Raw genomic sequence first — 15494 nt, 5'->3', positions numbered from 1 at the left:
ACAGTGCTCTGCACACAGTAAGCGCTCAATACGCCTTCCCAGACTGAGCCCCTTCCTTCCTCTCCCCCTCATCCCCCTCTCCATCCCCCCATCTTACCTCCTTCCCTTCCCCACAGCACCTGTATATATGTATATATGTTTGTACAGATTTATTACTCTATTTATTTATTTATTTATTTTACTTGCACATATCTATTCTATTTATTTTATTTTGTTAGTATGTTTGGTTTTGTTCTCTGTCTCCCCCTTTAAGACTGTGAGCCCACTGTTGGGTAGGGACTGTCTCTATATGTTGCCAATTTGTACTTCCCAAGCACTTAGTACAGTGCTCTGCACATAGTAAGCTCTCAATAAATACGATTGATTGATTGATCGATTGATTGAATAAATACGATTGATGATATAGGGACGGTACCTACCCAACAACAGGCTCACAGTGGGCAGACTAAAGAAGAGGATGATGATAAGAATAATAATAACTGTGGTATTTATTAAGCACTTAACTCTGTGCCAAGCACTGTACGAAGTAAGGACTGGGGTAGAAACTAGATAATCAGGTCAGACGCAGTCCCTGTCCCCATGTGGAGCATGTAGTCAAAGCGGCAGAGTCGGGATTAGAACCCACGTCCTTCTGATTCTCAGGCCCCTGCCTTATCCGCTAGGCCAGGCTGCTTCTCTAGGCCTGATATTCAGGCCGACGACTCAATCAATCAATCAATCAATCAATCAGTCGTATTTATCGAGCGCTTACTATGTGCAGAGCACTGTACTAAGCGCTTGGGAAGTACAAATTGGCATCACATAGAGACAGTCCCTACCCAACAGTGGGCTCACAGTCTAAAAGGGGGAGACAGAGAACAGAACCAAACATACCAACAAAATAGAAATGTACATGTAAAATAAATAAATAAATAAATGAATAGAGTAATAAATATGTACAACCATATATACATATATACAGGTGCTGTGGGGAAGGGAAGAAGGACTCGGTGTCTCACAGCTTGGCAAAGTAGTTCTTCCTCTCCAAGGAAGAAAAGGCAGGAAGCGAGGCGCGAGCGTTGGGGATGGAGCCCTCCGACCCCCGTTGACGGGACGTTATTCTGAAAGCGGAGCCCAGAAGACCCTGATTGAGAACACATGTCCGTGTCCTGCACTCATCATATGACGCACCCGCGCCAGGGGAGAGCTCAGCTGGCTTAGAGGACAGGCCGAGCAGTGTGGCCTAGTGGAGAGAGCACAGTCCCGAGAGTCAGAAGAAACTGGGTTCCAGTCCCGTCTCCGCCACTCGTCTGCTGCGTGACCTGGGGCAAGCCGCTTCACATCTCCGGGACTCAGTTACTGTGAGCCCACTGTTGGGTAGGGACTGTCTCTCTATGTTGCCAACTTGGACTTCCCAAGCGCTTAGTACAGTGCTCTGCACACAGTAAGCGCTCAATAAATACGATTGATGATGATGATGATGATCCGTAAAATGGGGATTAAGACGGTGAGCCCCAGATGGGACAAGGACTGTGTCCAACCTGAATATCTTATATCTACCCCAGCGCTTAGTACAGTGCCTGGCAGATCGTAAGGGCTTTATTAATTGATTAATGATGGCATTTGTTAAGCGCTTACTATGTGCAAAGCACTGTTCTAAGCGCTGGGGGATACAAAATGATCAGGTTGTCCCACGTGGGGCTCACAGTCTTCATCCCCATTTTACAGATGAGGGAACTGAGGCTCAGAGAAGTGAAGCGACTTGCCCAAGGTCACACAGCAGACATGTGGCGGAGCTGGGATTCGAACCCATGACCTCTGACTCCAAAGCCCGGGCTCTTTCCACTGAGCCACGCTGCTTCCCTTGTTAAATGGCTTAACAAATGCCATTTAAAAAAACAACAAAAAACTGAGCCGCGCGGATCGGAGGGTGACCTCTGCAAGGAACGTTTCGAAAATGGGTCAGTAGCAAACCCAGCAATAGCCATCAAATGGACAGAATTAATTTCACAACGTTTTACGTTGATGCTAATGGGGAAAACAGTTTTCCTTTAACAAGACTATTCTTTTTGCCAGGAATCTTACTTTTCAAAACCCTTACGGGACTGGGTTTTCCCACTGTGGTCTAGATTAACTGGGCGAAAATGTTCCCCGTATTTCGCACCCCGCCACAGCAATCAGTACAGTTCCTGGATAAAAAGAAAACAAAACAGAACAAAAAACCCTGGCCCTTCCTGTGGGGAACTCCCACAGATTCTGGGGGCTTTATCAGTATTATGGAAGTAGTGCTTCAAGCCCCTGGCCTGAAGACTTTGAATAAAATGTCAGGTTTAATTGGAACAGGAAACATACGCCAGGTTGTGCCTGAAACTGATAAACTGGATTTGAAAGGCCAAGGTTTGGCAGAGGCCCAAACCCCAGTGACATACAGCAACATGAAACTTGAGACTCTCCCTACGTGCCCGATGCAGTAGCGGTGGGCATTCACTGAGCGTCTATTTACTGAGCGTCTTCAGGGTGCCAAGCACTGTACTAAATGCTTGGGAAATGAAGAAGCACAAACAGAGTGAGTAAAGTAATAATAATAATAATGTTGGTATTTGTTAAGCGCTTACTACGTGCAAAGCACTGTTCTAAGCGCTGGGGAGGTTACAAGGTGATCAGGTTGTTCCACGGGGGGCTCACAGTCTTAATCCCCATTTTACAGATGAAGGTAACTGAGGCACAGAGAAGTGAAGTGACTTGCCCAAAGTCACACAGCTGACAGTTGGCGGAGCCGGGATTTGAACCCATGACCTCTGACTCCGAAGCCCGGGCTCTTTCCACTGAGCCACGCCGCTTCTCTCAGCTCGCTGCTGGCTCACACGTGGCCCGGAGAAATGCACGTCTTTTTTTATGGTATTTGTTAATCAATCAATCTAATCAATCGTATTTATTGAGCACTTACTGTGTGCAGAGCACCGCACTAAGCTCTTGGGAAGTACAAGTTGGCAACATATAGAGACAGTCCCTACCCAACAGCGGGCTCGCAGTCTAGAAGGGGGAGGCAGAGAACAAAACCAAACATATTAACAAAATAAAATAAATACAATAGATATGTACAAGTAAAATAAATAAAGAGTAATAAATATGTACAAACATATATACATATATACAGTTAAGCACTTAGCATGTGCCACACGCTCTGCTAAGAGCCGGGGCAAGTACAAGCTAATCAGGTGGGGCGCATCGGTCCGTGTCCTTTGTGGAGTTCACAGTGTTAGCCCTCATTTTACAGATGAGGCAACTGAGGCCCAGAGAAGTGAAATGACTTGCCCAAGGTTACACAGCAGAGAAATCATCATCATCATCAATCGCATTTATTGAGCGCTTACTATGTGCAGAGCACTGTACTAAGCGCTTGGGAAGTACAAATTGGCAACATATAGAGACGGTCCCTACCCAACAGTGGGCTCACAGTCTAAAAGGGGGAGACAGAAAACAAAACCAAACGTACTAACAAAATAAAATAAATAGAATAGATATGTACAAGTAAAATAAATAGAGTAATAAATATGTACAAACATATATACATATATACAGGTGCTGTGGGGAAGGGAAGGAGGTAAGATGGGGGGATGGAGAGGGGGATGAGGGGGAGAGGAAGGAAGGGGCTCAGAAATGGTGGAACCGGGATCAGAATCCAGGTCCTTTTGATTCCCAGGCCTTTGCTGTAGCCACCAGAATGAGCTGCTTCTCTTTTTCCTGCCCTTGGCTTTGGCTGAGACACTCACCATTTTCCTCTCAGGCTTCTCTCTCCCTGTCCCCTTTCTCGGAACCTGACTTAAGGCCGCTGACGATTTACTTTCTTTACGTGGTTCTCTGTGGTGCACGGTGGGAAAGTTCTTGTGCATATCTATTCTATTTATTTTATTCTGTTAGTATGTTTGGTTTTGTTCTCTGTCTCCCCCTTTTAGACTGTGAGCCCACTGTTGGGTAGGGATCGTCTCTATATATTGCCATCTTGCACTTCCCAAGCGCTTAGTACAGTGCTTTGCACCCAGTAAGCGCTCAATAAATACGATTGATTGATTAATCTAAGGTCCGGGAGGCTTGCGATTGTAACTGCGTCCCTGGTCATCCCAAACTGGGTGGCCGAAGAGAGAGCGCAGCACGGTAACCTCAGAAATTTGTGAATCAAAAGAACAGTCGCACGACCTCCTACTGAACGACTCGAACCGTGTCGGAAAAATGATTCACCAGCTGCCATTGTGAGTCAGAACCGGAAGATCGGTGGAGTTTATTGGCATTAACGTCCCAATTCTCTTCATTCCAGATCTCTCGCCCGCGTGTTATAGCCCCGGTAGCCCTGCCCAGGTCCTGGAAGACACCAGTTATCTCCTGTCGGACCTTCAGCTCTTTGCTGGCAGGTATGAGACTTCGCCACTGACAACAGAGGGAAGCTGTGGCACGAGGGACAAAGTTGGTAAGTCCTTTTTCTTTTCATTCATGTCTCAGAGACCGAGGCTGCTTCCCCTTCCCCGTTCTTGGCTCCTCTGAGTCTTTCGGATTTCTACACTTAGAAGAAATGTTAACAATTTGGGCCATTGTTTTCTCAGCCCTGATGCTTCCTTTTGCTCGCCATTCAGCCTGATTATTTGGCTTTCACAGACTGTTCTCTGCTTTGCATTTGGTATTAATAATAATAATAATAATAATAATGATGGCATTTACTAAGCGCTTACTATGTGCAAAGCACTGTTCTAAGCGCTGGGGAGGTTACAAGGTGATCAGGTTGCCCCACGGTGGGGGGCTCACAGTCTTCATCCCCATTTTCCACAGGAGGGAACTGAGGCAAAGAGAAGTGAAGTGACTGGCCCAAAGTCACCCAGCGGACCCATTTTCCACAGGAGGGAACTGAGGCAAAGAGAAGTGAAGTGACTTGCCCAAAGTCACCCAGCGGACAAGTGGCGGAGCTGGGATTTGAACCCGTGACCTCTGACTCCAAAGCCCTGGCTCTTTCCACTGAGCCACGCTGCTTCTCTTATTGTAGGATTTTCAGGCCAAAACTCGGCTCAGTTCCATGAGAATTCTTTCCTGCTTTCCTCCACTACCTTTTTTTCCTTCCTTCCCTCTTTAGTCTTTCTCTCCTCCTCTGTCCCTCCTCCCTCCTCTTCTCCTCCCTTCTTTCTTTCCCTCCATGTATGTACAGTCAAGTCTGCCTCAGTCGGTCAATCAGTCAATCATATTTGTGAACACTTTCTGTGTGCCGAGCACTGTACTGAGTGCTTGGGAGAGTACAACATCATAGAATTGGAGGCACACCCGCCGCTGCCCACACTACAGGGGAAGACAACAGTCTACAGGGGTATGGACTCCTCCCTCTCTCCACTTCCCCTCCCAAGGTCCAGCCTTTCGTCCGTGCCATTTCTTCTGCCGTCACGCCATGCAGTACCCGGGCAGACGTGCCCGGTTAGAAGCAGCAGCGTGGCTCGGTGGAAAGAGCCCGGGCTTTGGAGTCAGAGGTCGCGGGTTCAAATCCCGGCTCCACCACTCGTCAGCTGGGTGACTTTGGGCAAGTCACTTAACGTCTCTGGGACTCAGTGACCTCCTCTGTAAAATGGGGATTAAGACTGTGAGCCCCACGTGGGACAACCTCATCACCTTGTAAGTTCCCCAGCGCTTAGAACAGTGCTCTGCACATAGTAAGCGCTTAATAAATGCCATTAAAAAAATTTTTTCTAATTCCACACCAGCGTTCATCCAAAGCGCATCACGAATGTGTGCATTCTGGTAGATAGGTAGACTGTATGTTCCTTGTGGGCAGGGAACGTGTCTACCAACTCTGTGGTATTATACTTTGGACACAGTAAGTGCTCAATTAATACCGTTGATCGACCGACTGATTGGTAGAACTGACTCCCGGAAACTCTAACAAGCTCCAAGCAATTCAGAAGGAGAATAATCCTTCCCACTTCCCACTCCTTTTCCTTAAACCATTCTAGACCACTCCAGAACTGCCTTTCGAGATAGTCTTCCGATTTCCTTGAGTCCTTTCGGAAACGCAAGTCTCCTACCGAATCAGTCAAACTGTTGATTCATCAGTACTTATCGAATGCTTATTCTGTGCACAGCACTGTGCTGAGGTTTGGGAGAGTACAATAGAGTTGGTGGGCGTGACCCCCGCTCTCCAAACAATAATAATAATAATAATAATAATGGTGGTATTTGTTAAGCACTTACTATGTGCAATGCACTGTTCTAAGCGCTGGGGTAGATACAAGGTAATCAGGTTGTCCCACGTGGGGCTCACAGTCTTCAACCCCATTTTCCAGATGAGGGAACTGAGGCCCAGAGAAGTGAAGTGACTTGCCCAAAGTCACACAGCTGACAAGTGGCGGAGCCGGGATTTGAACCCACGACCTCTGACTCCAAAGCCCGTCCTCTTTCCACTGAGCCACGCTGCTGCTAGGGAGTTTGGGAATCACTTTGTGGGGAGAATCTAGTTCCTTTTCTACCAACTCCACTCTGTTATAGAGAATCAATCAATCAATCGTATTTATTGAGCGCTTGCTGTGTGCACAGCACTGTACTAAGCGCTTGGGAAGCACAAGTTGGCAACCCACAGAGACGGTCCCTACCCAACAGTGGGCTCACAGTCTAGAAGCAGCATGGCTCAGTGGAAAGAGCCCGGGCTTTGGAGTCAGAGGTCATGGGTTCAAATCCTGGCTCCGCCAATTGTCAGCTGTGTGACTTTGGGCAAGTCACTTAACTTCTCTGGGCCTCAGTTACCTCATCTGTAAAATGGGGATTAAGACTGTGAGCCCCCTGTGGGACAACCTGATTGCCTTGTAAGCTCCCCAGAGCTTAGAACAGTGCTCTGCACATAATAGGAGCTTAATAAATGCCATTATTATTATTATTATTATAGTCTCCCAAGTGCTTAGAACAGTGCTCCGCACATAATAGGAGCTTAATAAATGTCATTATTATTATTATTATTATTATTATAGTCTCCCAAGCGCTTAGTACAGTGCTCTGCGCACAGTAGATGCTCAATAAACAAACAGCATCGACTGATTTTCTGACCTCCTGAGCGTGCCAGCCTATTGAGGAACCAGGCTTAAGAGAAATTTCCTCTTGGGAAATGAGAACGTGTTTTCCTTGGCTGAGTGCATGCGCACGCATATCTGTGTGTGTGTGTGTGTGTGTGACCACGTGTGCATGTAGAAGCTGTTTAATAATTAGCAATTTATGTAATAGCAATTTCCTCGCTTCTTTTTTGGAATACACCAAGAGAGGTCCTCAAGACATTCCCATTGGTGATAAACAGCTTAGAGTAACTGGCAGAAAATCCAACCTTCTCTTGAACAGAGAAAGGACAGGAGGGTGACCAAATGTATTTACCCTCGATTTACCCTCTGGGCTAAATTTCTCTCCCCTACCCCCGCTCTGGGCCCAGAGCACCCTTTTGGGGCCATAAAGGGCAACCCTGGGGGCCTCCGGAAGCGGGCAGGGAGCAGGAGCCTGGTGTGTGTTGGCAGCGAGCAACCAAACCACTTCCCTCGTGTAGCTGCCCCAAGTAATAGTAATAATTATGGTACTTCTTAAGTGCTTACTATGTGCCAAGCACTGTTCTAAGCCCCGGGGTAGATATCAGGTGATCGGTTTGTCCCACGTGGGGCTCACGGTTTTAATCCCCATTTCACAGATGAGGTAACTGAGGCATAAAGAAGTGAAGTGGCTTCCCAAGGTGTCACAGCAGTCAATACCCAGAGAGTCCTTTGCCTCCTAAGCCCATGCCCTTTCCATTTAGCCACGCTAAGTCCAGGCCCTGGGCCGGCCTGGCAGCCAAGCTGAGGAGCGGAGCGGTCTCCCTGTTGAGGACAACAGTCCTCTGAGGGAACCAGAAGAAGTTTCCGAACTTCTCTCCCACCTCCTCACGGCACCTCAGTCGTGTCTCCCTCGCCGTCGACCCCTTGCCCACATCCTCCTTTTAGCCTGGAACTCCCCCCTCCCTTCATATCTGACACATCACCAACTCTCCCCATCATCAAAGTCCTTCAAAAATCACTTGTCCTCCAGGAATTCTTCCCTGACTAACCGCTCATTTCCCCATCGTCAAAGTCCTTCGAAAATCACTTGTCCTCCAGGAAGTCTTTCCTGACTAACCTCTCATTTCCCCATCGCCAAAGACCTTCGAAAATCACTTGTCCTCCAGGCAGTCTTCCCTGACTAACCTCTCATTTCCCCATCGTCAAAGTCCTTTGAAAATCACTTGTCCTCCAGGCAGTCTTCCCTGACTAACCCCTCATTTCCCCATCATCAAAGACCTTCGAAAATCACTTGTCCTCCAGGAAGTCTTCCCTGACTAACCTCTCATTTCCCCATCATCAAAGACCTTCGAAAATCACTTGTCCTCCAGGCAGTCTTCCCTGACTAACCTCTCATTTCCCCATCGCCAAAGTCCTTCGAAAATCACTTGTCCTCCAGGAAGTCTTCCCTGACTAACCTCTCATTTCCCCATCGCCAAAGTCCATCGAAAATCACTTGTCCTCCAGGAAGTCTTCCCCGTCTAACCTCTCATTTCCCCATCTTATGCCCCCTGAGAACTTTCATACTAACCCTATCTCCATAGCACTTACTTACACAGAGCGCTTAGAACAGTGCTTTGCACATAGTAAGCGCTTAATAAATGCCATTATTATTATTATTAGCCTATTTTTTCCCGTATATATATAACATATATATATATATATGGGAATATGCATATATATGTATATATATGGGAATATATATATATATATATATATAAATGGCATTTGTTAAGGGCTTAATATGGGCCAGACACTATCCTAAGCCCTGGGGTAGATACAAGATAATCAGGCCACACCCGGTTCCTGTCCCACATGGGGCTCACAATCTTAATCCCCATTTTACAGGTGAGATTACTGAGGCCCAGAGAAGTGAAGTGACTTGCCCAAGGTCACTCCGCAGAAAAGTAGCATAACTAGGGTTAGAGCCCAAGTCCTTCTGGCATCCAGGCTCAAGCTCTATCCAGCAGGCCACACAGGCTCTCTACTGTTTTAAACACTGCAGAAAACCACTTTTCTTCCCCCAACTCCAACCCCCAACCCCAAGACAAGGGATAATGATCTCAGCCATTGTAGAAATTTGCCAATTCAGTAGAGTTTTTTTTCTCTAATTGAAAATTTATAATATAGGGGTTTTTTTTTTTTAAAAAAAAGGCTCCTGGAGAAGTCGAAACTTTAGGATCTAATTTTTAAAAAAGCATTTTGCCTCCAGAGTGAAGATTAAGATTGGATTCGAGAGTGCCCTGGAGTGTGTGATTATCCGAAATACCCAGAGAGTTGGGTGGGATGGGATTGTTTTGCTCCATGCAATTCAGTGGCGCCTCCAGCTCCACAATGTACTTTTCACATTTCATTAGCTTCAAATTATTACCGAGCTGGCAAAATAAATTCTCAGGGTCTACTGAGAGGGAGTTGGGGGCTGCAATCAATTTCAGATGGGAAATTTCAGATAGCCTCGGGGATAGAGCACGGGACTGGGAGTCAATAAGACCCGGGTTCTAATCCTGCCTTTGCCACATGTCCACTGAGTGACCTTGGGCTAGTCACTTAATTTCTCTGTGCCTCAGTTACCTCATCTGTAAAATGGAGATTAAGACTGGGAGCCCTTTGTGGGACGGGGACTGGGCCCAACCTGATTATTTTATAGCCACCCCAGCACTTAGTACAGTACCCGGCACATAACACTTAGGGTTTATAGTCTTAATCCTTCATCATCATCATCATCATCAATCGTATTTATTGAGCGCTTACTATGTGCAGAGCACTGTACTAAGCGCTTGGGAAGTACAAACTGGCAACATATAGAGACAGTCCCTACCCAACAGTGGGCTCACAGTCTAAAAGGGGGAGACAGAGAACAAAACCAAACATACTAACACAATAAAATAAATAGAATAGATATGTACAAGTAAAATAAATAGAGTAATAAATATGTACAAACATATATACAGGTGCTGTGGGGAAGGGAAGGAGGTAAGATGGGGGGATGGAGAGGGGGACGAGGGGGAGAGGAAGGAAGGGGCTCAGTCTGGGAAGGCCTCCTGGAGGAGGTGAGCTCTCAGCAGGGCCTTGAAGGGACAAATCCTTGTTTTACAGGTGAGCTAACTGAGGCATAGAGAAGTGAAGTGACTTGCCCAAAGTCACCAAGCAGGAAAGTGGTGGAGCTGGGATTAGAACCTTGGACGTTCCAACTCTCAGGCCCTTGCTCTACCCGTGGGACAACCCGTATTCCCCAAGGGGATTATTTCCGATCTACTTATTTTGTGTGGGGGAAAACCCTTGGCCCATAGTATGCACTTAACAAATACCAAATTAAAGATGCCACTTCTTCTCTTGCCAACCCTGCAAGGATTCATTCATTCATTCATTCAATCGTATTTCTTGAGCGCTTACTGTGTGCAAAGCACTGTACTAAGCGCTTGGGAAGTACAAATCGGCGACATATACAGTCCCTACCAACAGCGGGCACCCAGTCTAGAAGGGGGAGACAGACAACAAAACAAATGAATATCTTCATTCATTCATTCAATCGTATTTATTGAGCGCTCACTGTGTGCACAGCACTGTACTAAGCACTTGGGAAGAACAAATCGGCGACATATAGATATAGTCCCTACCCAACAGCGGGCCCACAGTATGGAAGCAGGAGACAAACAAAACAAATGAATATCTTCATTCATTCATTCACGGGTAATAGCTGGACTCTCCCCTTTTAGACGTAAGCTCCTCATGGGCAGGAAACATGTTTACCAAGTCTGTTATACTGTACTTTCCTCAGCACTTAGTACAGTTCTCTGAACACAGTAAGAAGAGCACAATAATAATAATAATAATAATGATGGTATTTGGTAAGTGCTTACTCTGTGCAAAGCACTGCTCTAAGCGCTGGGGAGGTTACAAGGTGATCAGGTTGCCCCATGGGGTGCTCACAGTGTTAATCCCCACTTTACAGATGAGGGAACTGAGGCACAGAGAAGTTAAGTGACTTGCCCCAAGTCACACAGCTGACAGTTGGCAGAGCTGGCATTTGAACCCATGACCTCTGACTCCAAAGTCCGTGCTCTTTCCACTGAGCCACACAGCTTCCACAATACAGAAGGAGCGTGGCCTAGTGAAAAGAGCACAGGCCTTGGAGTCGGAGGACCTGGGTTCTAATCCCGGCTCTGCCAATTGCTTTGCTGGGTGACCTAGGTCAAGTCGCTTGCCTCCTCTGTGCCTAAGTTTCCTTGTCTATTAAATGGGCATTAAATCTCATAGTACACAGTACTTAGACTGTGAGTCCCATGCAGGACAGAGACTGTGTCTGACCTAATCTACTTATACCCATCCCAGCTCTTAGAACAGTGTTTGACGCAGGTTGAGCACTTAACAAATACCATAAAAAAAACAAAAAAGCGCTTAATGAATACCACTGATCAATCGATCCGACTACTTATAGACTTATAAAAGCAGCGTGGCTTAGTGGATAGCACAGTCCTGGGAGTCAGGAGGACCTGGGTTCTAATCGTGGCACCGCCACATGTCTGCCATGTGGCCATGGGCAAGTGACTTCACTTCTCTATGCCTCAGTTACCTCATCTGTAAAATGGGGATAAGAGTGTAAGCCTAATGTGGGACAGGGACTGTGTCCAATCCATTAACTTGTATCTACCTCAGAGCTTAGACCGGGACTTGACCGACAGTAAGCACTGAACAAGTACCATTATTATAATAATAATGATGGCATTTATTAAGCGCTTACTATGTGCAAAGCACTGTTCTAAGCGCTGGGGAGGTTACAAGGGGATCAGGTTGTCCCCCGGGGAGGCTCACAGTCTTAATCCCCATTTTACAGATGAGGTCGCTGAGGCCCAGAGAAGCGAAGTGACTTGACCAAGGTCACACAGCGGACTTGTGGTGGAGCCGGGATTCGAACCCATGACCTCTGACTCCAAAGCCCGGGCTCTTTCCACTGAGCCACGCTGCTTCTCTCAACCTGCGTCAAACACTGTTCTAAGAGCTGGGATGGGTACAAGCAGATTAGGTCAGATACAGTCTCTGTCCTGCATGGGGCTTCCAGTCTAAGTACTGTGTACTATGAGCCCAAAGTCACACAGCTGACAATTGGCAGAGCCGGGATTTGAACCCATGACCTCCGACTCCAGCGCCCGGGCTCTTTCCACTGAGCCCCGCTGCTTCTCACTGTTATTATTTACTTATTTCTGGTTTTTACGCTATTACTGTTACTATGACCAGCGTCCCTCTCTTTCAGCCGAGGATCCCCTTCGGAACCTCCCCCCCGCGACCTTCCCGAGGATCCCAGAGGTGGAGATGAGAGGTTCCGAGGACGTGGCGGCCGGGACAGTGCTACAGCGGCTGATCCAGGAGCAGCTGAGGTATGGCACCCCAACGGAGAACATGAACCTGCTGGCCATCCAGCACCAGGCCACGGGCAGCGCAGGACCCTCCCACAGCACCGCCAGCACCCTTTCTTCCACGGAGAACCTGACTCAAGAGGACTCACAAATGGTCCACCAGTCGGCCCGCCAGGAACCGCAGGGGCAGGAACACCAGGCGGACAACTCGGCGATGGAGAAGCAGGCCCGGGCCGCCGCCCAGCCGCAGCAGAACAACGAGGAGCTGCCCACCTACGAGGAGGCCAAGGCCCAGTCCCAGTTCTTCCGGGGGCAGCAGGCGGGGCCGGCCGCCCCCGGTTACTACCCGGCCGGGGGGACGGCTCACAAGTCCAGGACCGAAGGGAGGCCCGCGGTGAACCGGGCCAGCGGCGGCCAGGCCCACAAGGACGACGCCCTCAAGGAACTCAAGCAGGGCCACGTCCGCTCCCTCAGCGAGCGGATCATGCAGCTCTCGCTGGAGAGGAACGGTGCTAAACAACACCTCCCTACCTCGGGGAACGGCAAGGCGTTCAAGACGGGAGCGGGGCCGGCCCAGCCCGCGGGCAAGGCGATGGACCCCCGGGGGCCGCCCCCCGAGTACCCCTTCAAAGGCAAGCAGGGGATCGCCCCGCTCAGCAAGACTCAGGAACACGGGCTCTTTTACAACGACCAGCATCCCGGGACGATGCACGACCTCGTCAAGCCCTACCCCGCTCCCCAGCCCGCCCGGACGGAAGTCGCCGTTCTGAGGTACCAGCCGCCCCCCGAGTATGGGGTCACCAGGTGAGCGCGGGGAGCCCGGCTGGCTGTGGGTCTTTCCATTCAATCACTCAGTCGTATTTATTGAGCGCTCACCGTGTGCGGAGCACCGGACTGAGCGCTTGGGAGACCACGGTGGAACGAGAAACGGACGCATTCCCTGCCCACAACAAGCTTACGGTCAAGAGGCTCTTGCCGATTCTCTTTGGGTTTTAGGGCTCGGAGGGAGGTTGGGAGACGGAGGGGATGGGTTTCCAGGGGAACCTGAAGAATCTCCTTCTCTAGAGAGCTCTACCATTGGGATCGATTCCCTCGTCCAGGTTCCCGGGTCCGAGCGTCACCGTTATTCCGGTCGCGTGCTCTGTCGATCGGGTGCTCGGGGAACGGCAGAGACGCTCTGCCCTACCTCTCCCATCCTAAAGCAGGCCAGTAAGTGCCTTCTGCCAGCTACACGTCTTTCACATTTTCAGGAGAATAGAATTTCCTCCCATCCTCGGGCATTAGGTTTCTGGGTGCAGTGATTTGGGGGTCATTGCCTCCTCAGCACTTCCTGGGAGCCCGTGGAAGTTAAATATCAAGGAAGGGAACATTCTTTCCTCCCCGTCACCGAATGTCCACTTGCAGAGCCAAGCTCCCAAAGGGCTTGCGCTTTTGCTTTCTAAAATGGGCCTGACAGACCGCGCGGCGTTTTTAAAAACCTGCAGGGAGTAGTCAAATCTCGGGTATTAATCCCTTCATTTTCTGGAAGAGATGACAAGAAAACACTCAGCTTTCACGCCTGACTAACGCCGTTTGGTGGTCAGGGAGGGGGCAGTGATTGGGGCTGAACTTTGACCTTCCCTCACGATAGGAGAAAACCGAGAATACGGAGTAGTCGTGGCTGAGAGTAGGTCAGGGAATTGATGGTTCGAGTGACTGAACTAAATTGAGTTTGGCGACCCCAATCTGACACCCGCCCGGTCTGATTCATTAGTCTACAATGCTGGGCACACGGTACAGTAAGCGCTCAATAAATATAGCTGGTACATTGAGGGAACTTTTGAGGGGGTCGTCTGAACTAAATGCGGATCGCTTGGTTCGGATAGCCAATTTGGGAATGATCATCCCTCCCCCGTCTTCTAATCCGGCCTCGTTTCCGGAGATAGGCGGCGTGCCTGCAAATTGGCTCAATAAAATCTTTTCATCTGAGCTGGACTGAAAAATTTCTCTCTCTAAACGGTCTTGCTATTTTGAACTCCAGCGGAGGGTAGGAGAGAGGAGACTGTTTGTCCATCAGCAATAGAAGAGGGCTTTTGCTGTCAGTTGTGAGGTAGGTGTTCAAATTAATGGATGGAGAAGAGGGGCTGAGGTGAAGTTGCCACTTTAAGAAATAAAGGCAACTAAAAAAAATACATATATAAATATAAAGGCTTGGCCCGTGACTGGGTTGCCGAGTTTGGCAGCTGTGAGGACAGGACGGATCGAAACGTCTCAGAAGATGTTACAGATGAGCCATTGAGGACCAGAGTCCGGGAGCTAAAAGGCTTCTTTGTCAACCTTTTCCCGGCATGTTATAATGGCCCCCTGCCCAGCTGCCCTTACGGACTGGATCAACAAAGTGACATCCGCGCTGACCCAATTTCAGGCGGACGGAGCTTGGCACATCCTGAAGAGAAAGAGAGGGTATCTGAGGCCCCTCTGTCGCTGCCTTGGACCCAGAGTGGCTCTCGCTTCCCTTTGATCCCTGACTTCCTTTGGGCTCAGGCCGCCGAAGCAGATCCTGAGGTCTAGTCTGCTTTTCAGGAGGTCCCACGTTGTTTGTTTATTACTCTGTCGCCCACTGGGATGGTTTCAAAGCTTCCCCAGGGGCCACTGGATAAATAGTGGGCCTGGATTCCAGGGGGCCCAGACAGAGAAACTTTGGAATGAGATCACTTGATCCCCAAAGAGGCGTTCCCCGGGCTCCTAAAATCTTTAAATGGTTCCCTTCAGCCTTATTTTGAACGAATCAGGCCCGCTCGGCTTTCCCCGCTTTCTCCCCGTAGAGCGCTTTTGCCAACTAGTGATCCGGAAAGGCCGAGCTCCTTGGCCTGGAGATGGGAGGACTAAGTCCGACTTAGCAGTCATTTGCAGATCCCTCTAGGATCTCTTCTGCTTCCCGTTTCCTGGCTCCTTTCAGATTGGAGAGGTGTTAGGAAAGATCTCCTCAGATGGGAAAAGCAAAGTCTGCCGGCGTCGGGTTTGACCGCCGGGGAATTTCGAGAATCAGCGGACCGCATTGACATCCTGCGCGTCTACAGTGGGGAAAGGGAGGCCGGTGCCACAGACC

General features: G+C 48.9%; 1 protein-coding gene across 2 annotated transcripts in view; it reads left to right on the top strand.

Annotated features, from left to right (window-relative positions):
- Nucleotides 1-15494, top strand: part of AMOTL1 (angiomotin like 1) — a 111745-nt gene that overhangs the window by 49266 nt on the left and 46985 nt on the right. For both annotated transcript variants that reach the window (XM_038761935.1, XM_038761936.1), the window contains 2 exons: nt 4295-4444; nt 12304-13210. In XM_038761935.1, coding sequence (XP_038617863.1) covers nt 4295-4444; nt 12304-13210 — 1057 coding nt within the window. The remainder of the gene's footprint in view (nt 1-4294; nt 4445-12303; nt 13211-15494) is intronic.

This window comes from Tachyglossus aculeatus, chromosome 20 (assembly GCF_015852505.1).
Source record: "Tachyglossus aculeatus isolate mTacAcu1 chromosome 20, mTacAcu1.pri, whole genome shotgun sequence".
NCBI classification, from domain to species: Eukaryota; Metazoa; Chordata; class Mammalia; order Monotremata; family Tachyglossidae; genus Tachyglossus; species Tachyglossus aculeatus.
Note: the sequence above shows the minus strand (reverse complement) of the source record. Positions and strands in the feature narration are given on the sequence as shown.